At 38.0% G+C, this 18,454-nt stretch overlaps 1 protein-coding gene across 4 annotated transcripts in view; it reads left to right on the top strand.

Annotated features, from left to right (window-relative positions):
• The window catches only part of SLC10A7 (solute carrier family 10 member 7), a 178,102-nt gene that overhangs the window by 138,641 nt on the left and 21,007 nt on the right, over positions 1-18,454 (top strand). For all 4 annotated transcript variants that reach the window (XR_005453411.1, XM_038755107.1, XM_038755106.1 and 1 more), the window contains 3 exons: positions 8,234-8,399; positions 10,151-10,202; positions 13,008-13,081. Coding sequence is in view for 3 of the 4 variants with exons in the window: in XM_038755107.1 (XP_038611035.1) it covers positions 8,234-8,399; positions 10,151-10,202; positions 13,008-13,081 (292 nt within the window). In the remaining variant the exon portion in view is untranslated. The remainder of the gene's footprint in view (positions 1-8,233; positions 8,400-10,150; positions 10,203-13,007; positions 13,082-18,454) is intronic.

Here is an 18,454-nt window from a genome sequence, read left to right as displayed (position 1 = left end):
CTAGAATAGAGTTCAAAATGATCTTTGATAGAGTAGGACTCTGTTGAAGGCATTGTCTGCTTGTGAGAGACTAGGTATTTGGAAGCACTTTTAAAGATCTTCAGACTCCTTTCTTCAATAGTATAGTCTCTGGTTTTCCATTGAGTCAGTGTGTGTCAGTTTTTGAGTATATGTTGAACCGGTGAGCACTGTCAATGGTTGTATAGTTCATGTTTTGAGATATTTATCCATTCAGCATTGACATTTTCCATGTATCACAGTATAAATGGAGTTTTGAAATTCTTCCCACATATCGTCTAAGAGGAGTTTTGCATTTGCTTTTGGCGCCATGCAATTGAAAGAGTAAATAGCATTGTAGAATTTTGCACATATTTCTATTAACCAGTCATATTTATTGAGCACTTACTTTGTGTAGAACACTGTAGTAAGCATTTGAGAGAGTACATTATAATAAGGAGCGTATAGTCTGAGGAAGAGACAGACATGAATATAAATAAATTAGTTATGTACATAAGTGATGTGGGGCTGAGAGAAGGATGAATAAAGTGTACAAATCCGAGTTCAGGAGTTGGAGTAGAGGAAATGAAGGCTTCGTCAGGGAAGGCTTCTTGGAGGAGATGTGCTTTTATTAATGCTTTGAGAATGGGGCTTAAGCGCTTAGTACAGTGCTCTGCACACAGTAAGTGCTCAGTAAATATGATTGAATGAATCTGTCAGCTATTAAGAGGGTTAGGGTTAGATATGAAGAGGGAGGGAGTTCCAGGCCAAAGGCAGAATCAATGAACATTATTGAACATTTACTATGTGAAGAGCACTGTAGTAAATGCTTGAGAGAGTACAATACAGTGTGGGCAAGGGGTCAGCAGTGAGATGGATGAGTTAGAAATGCAGTAAATTGGTTGGCAATAGAGGAGTGAAGAGTCCTGGCTGGGCTGTAGAAGGAAATGTGAGAAACCACCTGGTTTAGTGGTTAGAGCTCAGAAAAGTCAGAAAGTTCTGGATTCTAATCCCGGCTCAGCCACCTGTCTGCTGTAGGACCTTGAGCAAGTCACTTAACTTCTCTGTGCCTCAGTTACCTCATCTTTATAATGGGGATTAAGACTGTGAGCCCCAAGTGGGACATGGACTGCATTCAACCTGATTACTTTGTATCTACCCCAGTGCTTAGAACAGTGCCTGGCACATAGTAAGTGCTTAACAAAATCCATAGAAACAAACACACTGAAAGAGGTAAGGTAGTAGGAACAAAGGTGATTGAATGCTTTAAGCCAATTGTAAGGAGTTACATTTGATGTTGTCTGTCTCCCCCTTCTAGACTGTGAGCCCATTGTTGGATAGGGACCGTCTCTATATGTTGCAGACTTGTACTTCCCAAGCGCTTAGTACAGGGCTCTGCACACAGTAAGCGCTCAATAAATACGATTGGATGAAATGAATGAACCATTGGAGGTTCTTGAGGAGTGTGGAAACATGAGCGGAACATTTTTGTAGAAAAGTAGTTTGGGCAGTGGAATGAAGTATGGACCGGAGTGGGGAGAGACAGGAGGCAGGGAGGTCAGCAAGGAGGCTGATGCAGTAGTAATTAAGGCAGGATAGGATACTTGAGTTAACATGTTAGCAGTTTAGATGGAGAGGAAAGGGTGGATTTCAGTGATATTATGAAGGTTAACCCTGCAGGATTTGGTGACAGATTGAATTCAGAATTTCATACTGACTCTGTTTGCTCTTCTTTCTCCATTTTCATTATTCAGGACCAAAAGATATTCTATTTCAGCCTTATATTTCTTCCTATTCTTTTCAGCCCTCACCACCACCACCTCCCATTTATGCTGCCACCTTTAACTTATGTATAAACCTTTCTTTTTTCTTTACGGCATTTGTTAAGCACTTACTATGTATCAGGCACTGTTCTAAGCACTGGGGTAGGCACAAGCTAATCAGGTTGGATACAGTCCATGTCCCTCATGGGGCTCACAGGCTTAGTCCCCATTTTACAGATGAGGTAATTGTTGACAACAGAGGAGTTAAATTATTTGCCCAAGGACACACAACAGATAAATGGTGGAGCTGGGATTAGAATCCTTGTCCTACTGAGTCCCAGGCCTGTTCTCTATGAACTAGTTCACACTGCTTCTCCTTTCCAAATCACATTCCAAATTTCCCTGAGGAGAAGTACATATTCCTTATCATTTTTTCCTTGTACAATACAGTACACTCAAAAAAAGAGATGGCAAGGGGAAAGTCCCAGTGGGCAAATCCAGGACTAGATTGATCATGTACTGATGGACATGAAAAAAATCTCCAATATCTCATCAATAGCCAGAAGCATTTGCCCTGTCTCAAGCCACTAGGAGGTAGGACATCAAAGTTGAAAATGATCATTGTCCAAGAAAAGTGTGTGAAAAGGACATGAAAGCAAATATGAATGTCCCAGTTTAGTGAAGAAGTGTTGGCAGAGGAATTACACATATTGAGTTTAAAGTGTATCTCTTCCAGGGGATTAAGCAATGATGTGTTACTTTTACAAATCATCCTATCAGTAAATAAGGAGCAGTGAAAATGGTACCAAGAAATGAAAAAGATGGTTGGAAAAACTCAAATGAAAAAAGGAAAAAGATGAACGTGCTAGTCAATAAGAAAGAAATATCAGTTACTTGGTTGAGTGGAATATAGTTGTGCTGGCAAAAGGACATTTGTTTCCTGTCTTGACTGCTGGGGCCTGAGCAGTTCTCCATCTGCATGGCAAGGGGCTAGAACACTTCTGTATTTCCATGAACAAATTGTGGAAGAGAGTCTCAAATTCACTCACATTTATGGATACAATCTCACAAACATTTACAGTGACATCTTTTAACCAAAGGACAACACTAATGCTGGAATATGGTATTCAGTAGGTGAAAAATATTGGTTAACTGGGGTGAAAGGGAAATTGGGGAGTTGCCTTCTGTTAGGGGAATGACTTTTACATTCAGAAAAAAGATTCTGTTATGCGCCCTGTTAAAAGTGACTTGTGAGGAAAACGACAAGGGAGAAAAAGAAAGAAATCTTAGATAAGTGAAAAATACAAGCAGTTGATTGATGCTTCATAGCACGGATAGCATCATAGAAGCGCTGAGTTTTTTTGTTAAACATCATTATTTCCATTAATCAAAGGATGGGATATGGGCAATGTTGAATGTTGGGTGCAACTCATTGGTGCCACAGAAAATGGAACTGAAGCTTATCTACTCCAGGACATTTCTGTTAATCTTTAGTCTATGTGCCCTTCCTGATACTTAAGAAATAGAGAAAAACTCAAGTGCCAGAGGTGAAACAATAAGATAAAGGCTTTATAAAAAGAAGTTGTCATATTTTCTGTCTCCTTAGGGAGAGAGGTGGAAAATAATGAGAACTTGTCACAAATTCTAGAATACTGCACTTAAATTTCTATAAACTACATAAGTGAGTTAGTAAAGATCCTGAAGGCATACATAACTAATCTCTTTATCAGAATGCCCTTCCCTCCTCTCAGAATCATTTTTTTCTCCCTCTGCAAAGAGAAAACTGGGGCACTTCTCTGTCAAAGTTTGTTGATTGTTTTCCATTTATTACCCTAGTGAAAGTTGTTTCCTCAATGTGTCTAAACTGAACTTCTCATTTTGCCTCCTAACCCTCCCCACCTGTTAGCTTTCCTACCAGACCATCCCCAAAGCTGTTACTTTAGTGTCATCACGGACATTTTGTTATGTTTCAGCCCTCACATTGAGTCATCTGATGTATCCTGCTAGTTTTTCCTCCACAACACTTCCCAGATCTCACTCTTCCTTCTCACCAAACAGCTGTTTCCCTGGTCCAAGGTCTTGTGTAGCACTTCTAGACCATGGTGTCAGCTTCTTTGCTGGTCTCCCTCCAGCCTCATCCCTCTTCAGTTAATACCACATCCATGTCCTTGAAATATCACTGGGTAAAGTGTTACCATTTCTCAAAAATATTTAGTGACTACACATCTCCTAAACACTAAGCAAAAACTACTAAAAATTGGCTTTAAGGCTCTCCACCAGTCTCTATTCATGAACAAATTGGTTTTCTCCCACTCACAATTTTTGTTCCTGCCAAAGCTTGCTTTTTAATCTTACCTTGCTTCTGACTTTCTCACCTCTGCCTGGTCATTAACATTATTCCTTGTCTGGAACTCCTCTCCCTCTCATCAAATTAGCCTAATCATTGTTTTCCCCATCTTCAAAACCCTTATAAAACCTCACCTCTTATGGGAAACTTCCAATGAATTCACAATGCCCTAGAAACTGACAACTCTACAGCCACCTTTAGCACTAGTGTATTTTGTTCCTATCCTCAGCACTAATGTATATTTCTATATTTATTTGTATATTCATTTATTAAGCTATCTTATCCTGATGTATTATATCTTTGTTCTTCCTCCTGCATCCATTATTTATAAATCATTTTTGTTTGTCTCCCCTTTAGATTGAAAGCTCCCTGAAGGCAGGGACTTTAACTTGGGTCCACACTGTGGAATTATACAAATACTTAGGCTGCAAAGTGCTATCTTTAGTAATATCCTTAAAGCATCATTTATGACTCAGTTCTATGACACACACCCACACTCTCAAGCCTCTATCTTGGATTCATTTGGTTCTGGGATAGCCGCATTGGGGTGGTTTTTCTGGGAAAAAAGGTTCCTGTTCCGTTCCCCTTTTACCTCCCCTCTTCTTGTGGCTTGCTGTCCAGTGGGTTAGGTAAAAGAACCATCCAAAATCCAGCCGAGCACAGGGAGATACACTGCTCAGGTCCCCTCCAACCCAACCAATAAAATTTGGCATCTGTGCAGAATGAAGATACAGGCAGCCCCTTTAACTGTTCGCCGGGATTTTTAAAAATCCATCACTTGTATTATCATTTTCATCACCATTGCATTTAACAATCAATCCTTGGTGCAGAGAAACTATATATGTGTAGTTGAACTATATATATTCCGGAGAGCTCTATATGTTCTTGCCTTCAAGAAGCTTACCAGATGGGTATAGGGTAGATATAAATTCCCAATCAAACAATTAGATGAAAAGTGCTGCTACCAGAGTGCATTTAATATGAATTACAGAGATATGCTTTACTTCTGGGAAGGATATTGTTGACAGCTCTGATGGGTGGCAAACTGTCCACATTTTATTTACCCTTTCTTGGTAATAAAACTACATGGCAATTAGAGAAAATTCTGGAGTCTTTATTGCCATTAAGTGAATGTTGTAAAATAAATATCCCTAATAAAGTCAAGAAAAATGTGAATGCATACTAAGTATACATACCTCCATAATTATAAAATTAGGAAAATCTTTACAGAAGTCCAATATCTGTTCCTAGGAATGTGTCAAAGAATGCAACATCAACATTTATGTTGTGACGTCGGGTAAACGTACCTTGATACATATCTTCCTCTTGCAAATACTAAATTTGGGGGCTGCTTTTTGATGGAGGATTGTGCTCATGGGATTTAATATTTTAAAGACATTTTCCTCAGAGAAACTGTAGAGGTTATAGACAATTTCTCTCAGAGAGGTTATTTTATCAAATAAACCAAAGTTGTTTATGTAATAATCCAATATGTAGTAGTCAGTTACCTATAGGGAACATATTATATTTAGATGTTTAGCAACTCATTTAGATTAATCACAGTTTTTGCCCTTAGGATTCCTAGACTCTTAAAAGGGTTTTCTCAAAAGATTCTTAAGTTGTATAAAGTCTCCATACATTATCTTTTGGAGAATCAAAACTACCTTTTGATCAAAGACTTACATAAAATATCCACATCAAATTTAGGTTACAATCACATTAACATTCAGTGCAAACTTTGAAGATTTTGATCATAATTACTGTAAAATGATGTAGTTCAAGCTCGTACAAAATTGAAATATTGCATCAATAATCGGAAGGCATTATCTAACCATTAAAACTCTGCTTTCAAACATTCTACTCAACCATTAGTTTTTAAACACAGCCATAATCTCTGGTAATTAAAGCAAGTGGATGATTTGTTACATTTAACATTCAGAGATGCACATCAGAGTTGCACACTCCATCCAGAATTGGAGCTGAAGTGTATTGGAGTGTATTTTGTAGTGAAATATGAAGTGGCACTTATGAGAAATTAGGCAAGAATAAGAGATTTGGTGAAGCTTTTTCAAAAGGTACATTAATCTCACTTCATCTGTATACTTTGATCCTAAAATTGTGGTCACTACCGCTAGTGTGCTAGGGTTTCAGAATGTCCCCTCTTCCCCAGATAAATATTCAGGAAAGCTAGGAACTACAAAGAGGCTTTTATTGTTTTCTGAAAATATGAAATCTGATCATATGAAAATTCTGACTATATGAACATTTCTGAAAATATAAAATATGAAATTACAGCGTACTTCCCCCCACACAGTTGGTGTTGGTGCTCTTAAGGCTGTGCTCAGTACGAGGAAGTGGCCTAGCATCCTTACACTGTGTTAGTCCTGTAGAGGTGTTTTTTTCTTTCTGCCCAAGTCCCCATAGAAGTTGCTATGAAAATTACCTGGGAAGAATACGATAATTATACCACCATCAACTTTCCTTCCCAAGAAGAAGCAGAGAGTTCAGTGGAAAGTAAGTCAACCGGTTTACACAGTTAGTTTTATATATAACTAGGTTTTTTGTAAGTATTTCATATCTGGTGTCTAAATTGGAAGGGCTAGAAAATTCTCATGTGGGTTAAATTTGTGGGTTTATTACCTGGTGGTTCAGCCTTTTTTTTTTTTTTGGTGAGTTGGGGGAGAGGAATGGACATTATTCAACCTATATTTTAGAACCAGATATGTTTTCTGTCTTCTGCCCGTTTTATACACCCAACATGACGTTGAAATCATCCAGTGTGGCCTCTCATGTTTTTGTTCTTCTCCCAGCATTATTTTTAAGGCCTTGCTTAAATGACAGACAACTCCTTAACAGGAGTAAGTCATTTGTGGGTAATTCTGAAGAAAATCCAGCATTTTTCTTAGAAAGATGTGTGTTTGGGGCATCCAGAGGTATTTTTTTAAATCAACCAATCAGTGGAAGTTATTGAGTGCAGACACTGTTCAGAGCAGTGTACTAAGCATTGAGAGTGTAGTATAACAGATTAGGTAGGCACGATTCCTGCCCATAGACTAGAGATTTCTGCTATAATGTCTTTTTTTAAAAAAATTAAATTAATGATAAAGGGATTTGGACAAAACAGAAACCCATTTGGAATGCCAGTACAAATTCTCTGATTTTGTTATTGTTTATAGATCGTGGTTATCAGCCATAATAAAATCTCTTCCTGTCGGGCAGGCTCACAGGATAATGTGATAAGTGAAAAAATAACACAAGCCTCATCTAGGATGTAACTTTTTTAAAAGCTTGTCCCTAAAAATGGAATAGAAGATTTAACTACAGCAGCACACATGTAATGTTCAAGCCAAACCTCTCTCTGATTCTGTCGAGTACTACTTTACAATCAGAGTAATTTTTACAGCTGAAGAATCCCACAAACAACTTTTTTGAGTTTCATTCTTCTTGTGAAGTTGTACTACATACAGCAGGTTTGTTAATTTTTAAGTGTTAATTCTGGCATTCTATGAGCATGCAAATGGCATTTGTCTTTGGGTTTATAAAAACTCCAGATAGTCAGAGTTTGAATTATTTAAACTCCCACAACACTTGCACTTTTGCTTTTCAAACATGAGTTATAATTTAATTAAAAACTTCTGGTGCATCTCTAGCTTTTTAAATATTAATGTGTTCCATGGATCACTTTCGATTATCTACCATCATGAAATTCCTGAAGATGTCAGATTTTTAAGATTCCCAAAGTTGCCCTTGGAATTGTCTGTTGATGCAAAAGGGACCATGATAATTACAGACATCCATTAGGATCAGCAGAGGAGATAAACTTTGGGGATGCTTAATGGGCATGTCTCAGTGACAGCTAGCAAAGAACATTTGGCATGATTAAGGACAGATTTGAATGTATTTGAAGGTATACTCTCATTATGGACGCCCAGTGGAAGTTGCACTACAAATGTTAAATTCCCCTGAAGAAGAGCTGTGTGTCAGAGAAGCTTTGAAATCCACTGTGGCCATCATCCGAATTATTCTTTTCCCTTTATGTCTTTCGGCTGTCAGATTCACTTTGTGATGCCCAACTTAGCTCTCTACATCTCTGGAAAGAGGCAACCTGTTGATTTCTGTATTTCAGATTGTCCGAAGATACATAAAGGATTGGCTCGAGAGGAAGAAACCACCTTTTGGTGCAATCAGCAGCAGTGTGCTCCTTATGATTATCTATACAACGTTCTGTGATACCTTCGCTAATCCAAATATTGACCTGGATAAATTCAGCTTGGTTATAATAGTGTTCATAAGTAAGTCTGTGGATTTACTATCCTTCCCGCCATTCATTTTGCTTGGCAACAATGATTAGTGACTTTTTCCCCTTTTAAAATGGATTTTAGAAGTGATAAGAAAAAAAACCTAAATGCTTCATTGTTTTCTCTCAACACATTTTTGTAACTCCACTGTAAAAAGAAGCATGATGCCAATTACCTTATTACATACCATTAGGTTTCCCTCTAAAGCAGTATTACTCAATTCTCCTACACAGAGGGGTTACATTCCTGATAAAGTCTATATTAAGGAAAACGCACATATAATAATCACACCTTGACTGATGCCACATGCATGCACATCACCTATTCTTCCATCATATTAGATTCTATCTTGAAAAATATCCATTGCTGGAGAAACGTTCCCTAATTTTCTAACGGCATTCTATCCAAATTCTGTGGTAAAAAACGTGTCTTGTTTTTTTAAAAAATAGTGTTATTAAATATATTGTTAAACAGAATACCCATTATCTTGATATCATGGTTTCTAAGGGAAGATTGAGATGAACTTTCAGCACCCACTGTGAACTCATTTTGAACAGTTTTTAATTACCATGCTAAAACTGGTATAGGAACTGGATTTGGTATTTGCCAAATGGAATTGCCATTTGATAGAGGTAATGGATGAACTGTTGCTGTTGAAGTACATTTAGCCTAAAATAAATTTTAAGTTCATTATGCAGTCAATAACATAAACCATGTAACTTCTATTGGATATTAACGAGAGCCTAGCACAGTGTTCTGCATGTAATAGGGCTCACTAAATACTGTTGATTATGATTGTGAGGATAGTATTTTAGAAATCCACAACCAGCCATGTTTTAGGTGTGCCCTAAGTATCATACGGCATTTTTAGCTCCTCCATAAGAATCTCTTAAAAATATGAGTCTCACTGTGTAGTAAAAGAACTCTACTGTAGCTGTTAATCTTCCTAGTGCTAGAAATTCATTGAGCACTCACAGTGTTTACTGGCCACTGTCTAAAGTCATGTCAAGTGACCTGAGCTTGAATTGCGGGGGAATCTTACAGAATCCCAACCATTTCCCTTTAGCTTGGCACATTTTTCAAGTGAAGACAGAAGCAGGAATTTAATCTTTTGTTCTTAAGAAGTTGACAGTGACAACCCTCCTATTCATATAGTAATATTGTTCCAAATTTTTCTGTAATAATGTCCCTGAGTGCTATGAAATAATTAATAAATTTGTTATGCCTGAAAGAAGTCAGTGATTTTTAAAAAATGATCGTCAAATTTTTCAAAGATATATTGAAATCCCACATCTGGTGTTTTTGATAAATAGCCTAATGTAATTGAAAGTAAATAACAGTACTGATATTTTACCTGAAAATAAATAAATCAAACATTCTTATGCTATGCCTAAACTATTCCGTGTTGAGAAGGAAAAAGGGAGATTTGAGATAAGGTGGCATACATGAAATTGGTCTGGGTGAGACAGGATCATAAGTGAGTTGTGGATTTTAAATATAAAGACTTGCATACAGACGTGCTGTAAGCCAAAGCAAACCATTTTTCTTTCTTCAGGGAAGAAGGAATGAAGTAGGAAGATAAAGTTCAAAATGCAATTGATCTGTATAGACTTGTAATAACAATCGTAACAATCAATGACGCATAGTACCATTTTTTCATCTTTTCTTTCTATTTGCAATCATTATACACCACAGCCTAAAATGAGGCTTTTTTTAATACTTATTTTTGTTCCCTTTTCTTTCAGTATTTTCAGTTCAGCTAAGCTTTATGCTGTTAACTTTCATCTTTTCCACAAGGTATGTAATTTGGTTTCATTGCTGAATATGTATACCAGAAATGTAATATGCGATGGTGCCTACAGCCTAGTGCAGGTCTTCACAACTTTTGCACCTGTAAACATTCCACAGGTACTTGCTGACATGCTCCACCCATTTCCATTAGTTATAACAAAGGGAGTAATTTTGGACTAATTTTGCATCAGCTGTTGCACTGTGATTTGTGAAAATGAAAAAGTGCCTAAGATCACAAGATGTGTAGACTAGGATTTTGAAGTTTCAGCCACACAGTGAACTGGACATTCCATTATTAGGTTCAGATAAAACCTTCAATTTCCCCTCGATTAACTGTCTAGAATGCATTTCCCTGTGAATGTGAAGCTCTTAGAGCTTCTCAAACATGCTTTGGAAATAGTTTTGCTCACTTCCCATTCCCAAATCTAGTAAATAAGGTATTTGAAATCATTTCTGTTTGAAACAAATATCCTATCTAACAGTATTGCAAGTGAAACTGAAAATATCTCAACTGGAGCAGAATCATAATTTTTTTTCCATTTATTTTTGTACACAATATTGGTGTCAGCAGTGTTGAAGAAGAGTCAATGGATCATAAGTTGTATATTGTTTTACATTCTCCAAATACCACTTTTTCAGTGTCTGTAGGAAAGGAATCTAAGAATAGAGCCTAACTGAATCCTCCAAGATGATGCAAGAGGTCTGAGCCAAAATTAACAAAAGAGACATAAGGTTCTGACTTATTGTCAGGGTCCAGGGAGGCCATTGGCCAGGGATTTCCACAGCTTTTAAAAAAAAACTGTGCGGGGGTAGATACAAGATAATCAGGTTGGACACAGTACACGACTCACAGTCTTAATCCCCATTTTACAGGTAAGGTAATTGAGGCACAGAGATGTGACTTACCGAAGGTCATACAGCAGACAAGTTGTGATGTCTGCATTAGAACCCAGGACCTCCGACTTCCATGCCCATTCTGTTTCCACTAGACCATGCTCCTTCTACATGTTTCTACAATTTTTAAGTAAATTTCAATTTTCCCCCAGAGATGCAGTTTTCTAGACTACGTTTTAAATAAAAGTTTACGGATTTTTTGAATCTATACAGTGGTTTCATTTTTTTCAAAGTACTTTCATATCATTACTCTTGAGCCTCCCAGAATCCCTGTGAGATAGGGACAGGTGTGGAAAAAAAAAAGACAAAGAAAATACAAGTCTGAAATGTTTTGTTACATGATCCCCATTCCTAAAATGTTCTGATTCTAATACCTTTCTTGCCAGATCGGTTTCAGATTATTGCAGCGTAATCATTTATCTTTGTCTATATTCTCCAAAAATAAAATAAAAAGGAAAGAAAAGTAATGGACTAGTCTAATCTTATGGTTATTTCTTTGGCTCTAGAACAGTTACCAGATTCTCATGTTAAAAGCCTGGGAAATGACCTGATTCATTAAACCACATTTGGTCATATACAGTTCTAGCCGGTTCTCCCCAGTGTCTGTGGCTCTGTGAAACTGTAAAAGTCCTACATTGTCTCCAGAGTTCAAGGAGAGAATATAGTTAGAGAGAGAGAGGAGAGGCTAAAAGAGAGGAAGAGATTATGAGGAAACAGGAAATGATTTTTGGATTGGACTAAAAAGTGCATGGCAGGTGAGCAGAGGAAATACAGGAGAGAAATGGCAGAAAAAAGATATCCCTGAAAATAGCCACTGGTAAAACAAGTTTAAAGGGACGCAGTGGAAGAGAAGCTTGTTGAAAGGGGAAAATAAAGTAGCAAAGGGAAAGCCAAAAAAAAATGCCTGGAATAAAACCCAGCTTGAAAAGGGGAAAGTAAAAATATGGAGGGAATAGTCACAAATAAGGAAAAGAAATGAAGCATTGCAAGGAAAAGCCAAGTGATTCAAAAGAAAAACAATTCTGCAGTAGTCAGGAACAGAGCGTGAACATTATAAAAGGTTGAGAGGGTTAGAAAAACACGTAACAATGTAATAATAAAATTTCAGAAGGAAAAATGAAGTTGATAAAAATGAAAAGGAGGCCAGGATCATTTTTATCATAATCATTAGCAATAATTAAGTTATGAGTTACATATGAATTATGTAATGTTTTGAGAAGAGCTTTGATCATGTTCAGTTATTCATGTTGAAATAGTCATAGATGGAGAGAGCTGAAAGGCATCTCAATATATCATTATTTCCAGCTTCCAGCTCCTATCAATGCCAACACCTAACTAACCAGGAATGATGGCTACCGCCCATTAACTCCTTTGGGATGCTAATCAGTAGGCTGAAGAAGTGAAGGAAAAATAGTCACCAGAGCTCCAAGTATACCCAGTTTACCAAATAGCTACTGCCAGATGAGGATGGTGATATTGATGATGGACCCTTATAGAGAAAGATGAGTGAGCTGTGGTGACAGAGTTGATTCTAGTGCTAGTGGCCTGCATGGCACCACTCATACTCTTGTCCTGCTAGCCATGCTCCCATTGAGTACAGGGAGTAATGAGTAACTTAGTGATGCAGCGCATTTGACAAGAATGAGGTAAAATACTTAAGTAACTTTGGATGACCTACAATGTCCCAACTTTATACTTTTCAAAAGAGTTACAGAGTTGCTGTAAATCAGAAACTAATGATTTGTTTTCTAATCTATGACTCCTACCCATTTGAAGCTAGGATTATTTCTCTCCCCGGGGTTGATCACACAAACGATATGAACACACAAATGGATACTGGCAGTGGTATTGTGATCTATGCTATTTTAAACAGGCTTTTACAAAAAGTTTTAGTAACTTTTTTATTTCTGTCCCTAGGAATAATTCTGGTTTCACACCCGCGGACACGGTGGCTATCATCTTCTGTTCTACACACAAATCTCTCACATTAGGTAAGTGAATGTAAGAAATGAAGGATAACTTTCAGCGTGACTCCAGTACAGCCAAGCCCTATTATTTAGTTGCACAAAGGACCTTCATTTAATGGGATTCAGAGATTCAGTATTTGTAGTTAAAATTATAGTCTCCAATAGTTCCTTAAATTTAAGAACTTTTCATTCGCAGCGATCCTTGATTCATTTTTAAAAATGAGATATTTAGCCATTTGCTGAAACTGACTGAAAATATTTAGAGTCGACAGGCAATCCATTCCCCCCTTTAACTAAAGAATAATAATAAAAATATAATAACTGTTATGGTATTTGTTAAGCACTTATTATGTGCCAGGCACTGTACTAAGCGTTGAGGTAGATATGAGCAAATCGGGTAGGACACAGTCCCTGTCCCACATAGGACTCACAGTTTCAATCCCCATTTTATGGATGAGGTATCTGAGGCCCAGAGAAGTAAAGTGACTTGCCCAAGGTCACACAGCAGACAAGTGGCATGGCTGGGATTAGAACCCACAGACTTCCGACGCCCAGGCCTGTGCTCTACCCACTATGCCATGCTGTTTCACTGTGCTTAGCTACTTCATTTTTTAAGAGGAAAATATTAAAAATTTGCGAACTTTATATTAACATTGTTGGGTGATATAATGACGCCTTGGAAAAACATCAAATCTAGGGCAAATCTATAGGTGTTTGAAGCTGTAGCAGAACTTTGAAAAGTACTGAGAGGGCTCTTGAAGCATTGAGAGACTCGTATACATTTTAAAAAGAGATCAATATTTACATACAGGAGGTTTTGGTTTTTTATTGTTTGTTTTGGGATTTTTGTTTGTTCGTTTTTTATGGTATTTGTTAAGCACTTGCTTTGTGCCAGGCAGTATACCAGGTGCTGAGGTAGATACAAGGTTGGACACAGTCCACGTCCCACATGGGACTCCCATTCTTAATCCCCATTTTACAGATGAGGTAGGTCACAGATTAGACAAGTGTCAGAGCCGGGAATAGAATCCAGATCCTTCTGACTCGGGTTCTAATTCCTGTTCTGCCACTTGTAATTCAGAGTAGGGCAGAAATGAACAGAAGAGCAGGAAATTAACAGAAACTTCCACATCCCCTAGCACCTTCTCTAAACATCAAGGGATAATAATAATAATAATAATAATAATAATGTTGGTATTTGTTAAGCACTTACTATGTGGCAAGCACTGTTCTAAGCGCTGGGGTAGATACAAGGCAATCAGGTTGTCCCACATGGGGCTCATAGTCTTAATCCCCATTTTACAGATGAGGGAACTGAGGCACAGAGAAGTGAAATGACTTGCCCAAAGTCACACAGCTGACATGTGAGGGAGCAGGGATTAGAACCCATGACCTCTGACTCCCAAGCCCATGCTCTTACCACTAAGCCACACCGTTTCTCTTATAAAGGCAGCATCCTTCCCAGCAGGCACCCCTAAACCCTGGGTGAAGATAGCAAAAGGTCCTTATAATCTCCTTTTAAATATGCTGCCTCCAGGGCATTGGGGTAAACAGGAAGTGTAGGGAAATGCTTTCTGCAGATATGTAGTCTCTGAAGGAGGTTTTGCTATTTCCAGTCCCTGCTCATTCCCTTCTGGGAAATCTAGTCTCCTTAGGGAGGACTCCCTACTCAAGATTCCTGCCTTAGTCCTGTAGCTCCTCCTCCAAAAGATAATGCAGCCCAACAAGAATGCTGGTGAACTACTGTTACATCAGAAAAATAAATGCACATGAAAAGGAGACAAGGAAAAGTTTTAAGTTGAAAGCTCAGTAGTTGTGTGATAAGGCTATGGATTTCTCCTTTAGGAAAAGCTGTTCCTTAAGTTCGGATGGTCTCACTCTAATCCACTATTGATTTTTCTTAAAGTTCATTACTGCTTTTGATGTATTCCTGAAAGGTCAAACAATCAGGTCTATAGTTAACTAAAGCTGATTAAGAGTGAAAGTGCTGGACGCATTCAGTGTATAAAAATGGATCACTAAAGACTGAGCTTCAGCCAGTTAAGAGGATTTATCCTGATACTCAAGCAAAAAATCTGTGGATTGTGTTGCTTATTTATTAAAATTGAATGAAAACTCTGAAACCTTATCAAAATATGTGTCATTCAGAGATGCTAGGGAATTGGCCGGTACTTTGTGGAGAATAACGTAAAATAGCCCCAGTGTTCCTCCATGTAAGATGTAGAAAATAAGGGATCCGGGTTATCACCTCAAGAACCTCCAGTGGTTGCTCATCCAGCACCATATCAAGCAGCAACTCCTTACCATAGACTTTAGGGCACTCGATCACCTTGCCCCCTCCTAACTTACCTAACTGATTTCCTACTAAACTTAGCCTGCACACTTTGCTCCTCATTGCCAACCTTCCCACTGAACTTCGGTCTTGTCTATCTCATCTCCAGCCTCTCTCCCACATCCTGCCTCTGGCCTGCAATTCCCTCCCACCTCATATCCAACAGACGATCATTCTCCCCAACTACAAAACTTTATGGAAAGCACATCTCCTGCAAGAGGCCTTCCCAACTAAGCTCTCATTTCCTCTTCTCCCATTCCCTTTTGCATCACCCCTGCCCTTGGATTTGCAGCCTTTATTTGGCCCTTCCTCAGCCCTAAAGCACTTATAAATATAACTGTAATTTATTTATTTATATCAGTCCTCTAGACTGTAAGATCACAATGGGCAGGGAACGTGTCTTCCAACTCTGTTAATAGAGTACTCTCCCAAGTGCCTAGTAAGGTGAACTTAACATAGTAAGCGTTCAGTTCATGTGGTTGATTGATTGATTGACTGATCTCTCTAGTTCTCTATTAGCGTCAGAAGATGCTTAATCTGAGCAGTATGCCCACATGTCTTGAAATTTTACTCGAAAACAAAAAATATTGCTTAACAGTCTCCCAAACTACTAGGTGCTTTAGTGATTTGAATTTAACAGCTCTCTCAGGAGACATTATTTTATACTACTTTAGTCATCAACCATCAATTATGCATCCACACTTTTTCCTTATTATAAATAATATTTGAGTGTGATTTTTCTATATTTAAAGGCTTGTCAGCTTCTCTCTGTGGTATTACCTGGGACAAAAGTTTTGTATATGGGCTGAGGCATTGCTGAGTGATTCATCACTTTACACATACCCTAGTAACTGAACTAAATCTTTGAAGTGTGGGTATAACAAGGCATTGGCTCACCTATGCATGGCACTGAGCTGGGGATTTTACAAGCTCCTAAAAGTATAAATAATTTCTACTGTTCAGTAGAACCCTGCAATATCCTAGAGCCTGCTCTAGCCTGGTCTATGACTGAACTAGAAGATATAATAATAATGATAATAAAATTTATCATACTTTTCCAAGCACTTAGTACAGTGCTCTGCACACAATAAGTTATTAATAAATATGATTGATTTATTGATTAAGCACTTTTGAGTGCCACTAAGCACTGGGACAGATAAAGATAATGCTTTTAGTGTGCTTTTTAACGTCATAGGACATGAGGAAATTGCTTCTGCCCAGAAAGAAAATACAAATTTTTGCTGCTCTGTCTTATTCTTATTTTGCTGTGATTTTAATTAGGCAGAGGATATCTAGAACACATTGCATTGGCATCAGTCCTTTCTTTCTGCTTCTGCTCACTAAATTCCTAATGAATCAGTCATAATTTTCCATATTTTCTCAAAATAATTGGCACTCTTAGGCCCGAAGTAGGCATTTTCCTAAAAACATTGGATTAAGTCAGTCATATTTATTGAGTGCTTACTGTGTGCAGAGTACTGTACTAAGTGCTTGGGAGAGTACAATATTACAGTAAACGTATTGCTGGCTTTTTCTTTTGCATTCTGCTCACCCTCAACGGAAGACTAGATTATCCCCTCAGGTCACCAACTAGGTCAGTGTTTTTTAAGCAACTGGTTAGTGTCATTTCCTCAGAAACTTTAAAGCCAACTGCTACATGTCTCTCTTGTTCTGGTGATATTACCCCAGCAGATGTCACAAAGCCCTTCCAACCACAATAGCAGCAAGTGGTTTGTATATCTTTCCATTTTCCATCCCTCACCACAACAGTAATATGTAGTCCATTTGGATAAGCCAATAAAAGGTTGCCCTTCATTGGTTCTGTTAAGAAAAACTAGTTCAGTCTTAACTTGGAGTATGAACACCTTATGATTTTCAGCCCCAACTAAACTCAGTACATATCTACCCTGAACCAAACAAGACTTGTCTCTCCTGAAGTTGCAGTGGTTATGTTTCTTACTGTTCTAATAGATATTCTAAGAAAAGCAAGATGTGAAGAATACCCAAATTCTGGGAAGTAAAGGTAGGGGGTGGCAATCCCCAAGGATTATACCAGTTTCTCCCCACCTTCCTCCCCCAAAATGTCACAACTTTCATCAAAAGGTTAGCATTGTATCAGCTTAATCCAGGTGTAACAAGGACATGGGATCAAGGATAGGATCATAGGAGAGGACAATAATAATTGTGGTAGTTGTTAAGCTCCCACTGTGTGCCAAGCACTAAGTATTAATAATGATGGTATTTGTTAAGTACTTACCATGTGCCAACTGGGGTAACTAGCTACAAATTAATCAGCATGGACACAATCCCTGCCCATGTGGGGCTCACAGGGAGGGAGAACAGGTATTGAATTCCCATTTTACAGATGAGGAAACGGGAGCACAGAGAAGTGAAGTAACTTTCTCAAAGCCACACAGCAAATAAGTGGCAGAGCCAAGATTAGAACCCAGTTCCTCTGATTCTCAGGCCCATGATCTTGCCACTAAGCCATGTTGCTTCTCCACTCTCACTCCAGTTTCTGCCTCCTCAGTCAGCCTGTCTCACATCCCTGTTTTACAATACTGTTAGCCCCCTCATTTAAATGATGGAGAGACAATAAAAAGTCAGAAATGGAAAGTATCAGTAATAGCATCTTTCTTAAGAACAATGGAAGACTTTTACCAGAAGGCAGGGAAAATGAAATAATTAACCTGTCTATTCATCTACCAACTGAAGATTATTGAGAAGATAAAGTAACTTGTTTTGAAACTTAAGAAATACAAAATATTTATATAGCTAGGAATATTAATCAGATGATGATGGTAAAGAGGAAAGATGAAGGCTTTCTAAGTTTCTTTATTTTCTCCTGTACCGTCACTATCTGATCAATATTTCTAGCATCATGAACATTTTGTATAAAGTTGGTCTTCTGTAATTATTTACTTATTTTTTATTCTACCAGTTCTCGTTCACTGTTCTAAGTAAACTATCAAATTAAGTCCTAAGATCTCCCTCAAGAAGACGAGTGGCCCCGTTCCAACATGACACATGCATCTTCAGTATTTTTTCTTGTTTTTGCTCCAGCT

The sequence above is a fragment of the Tachyglossus aculeatus genome, chromosome 12 (genome assembly GCF_015852505.1).
Source record: "Tachyglossus aculeatus isolate mTacAcu1 chromosome 12, mTacAcu1.pri, whole genome shotgun sequence".
NCBI lineage: Eukaryota > Metazoa > Chordata > Mammalia > Monotremata > Tachyglossidae > Tachyglossus > Tachyglossus aculeatus.
This window is presented reverse-complemented; position numbering and strand designations above follow the sequence as displayed.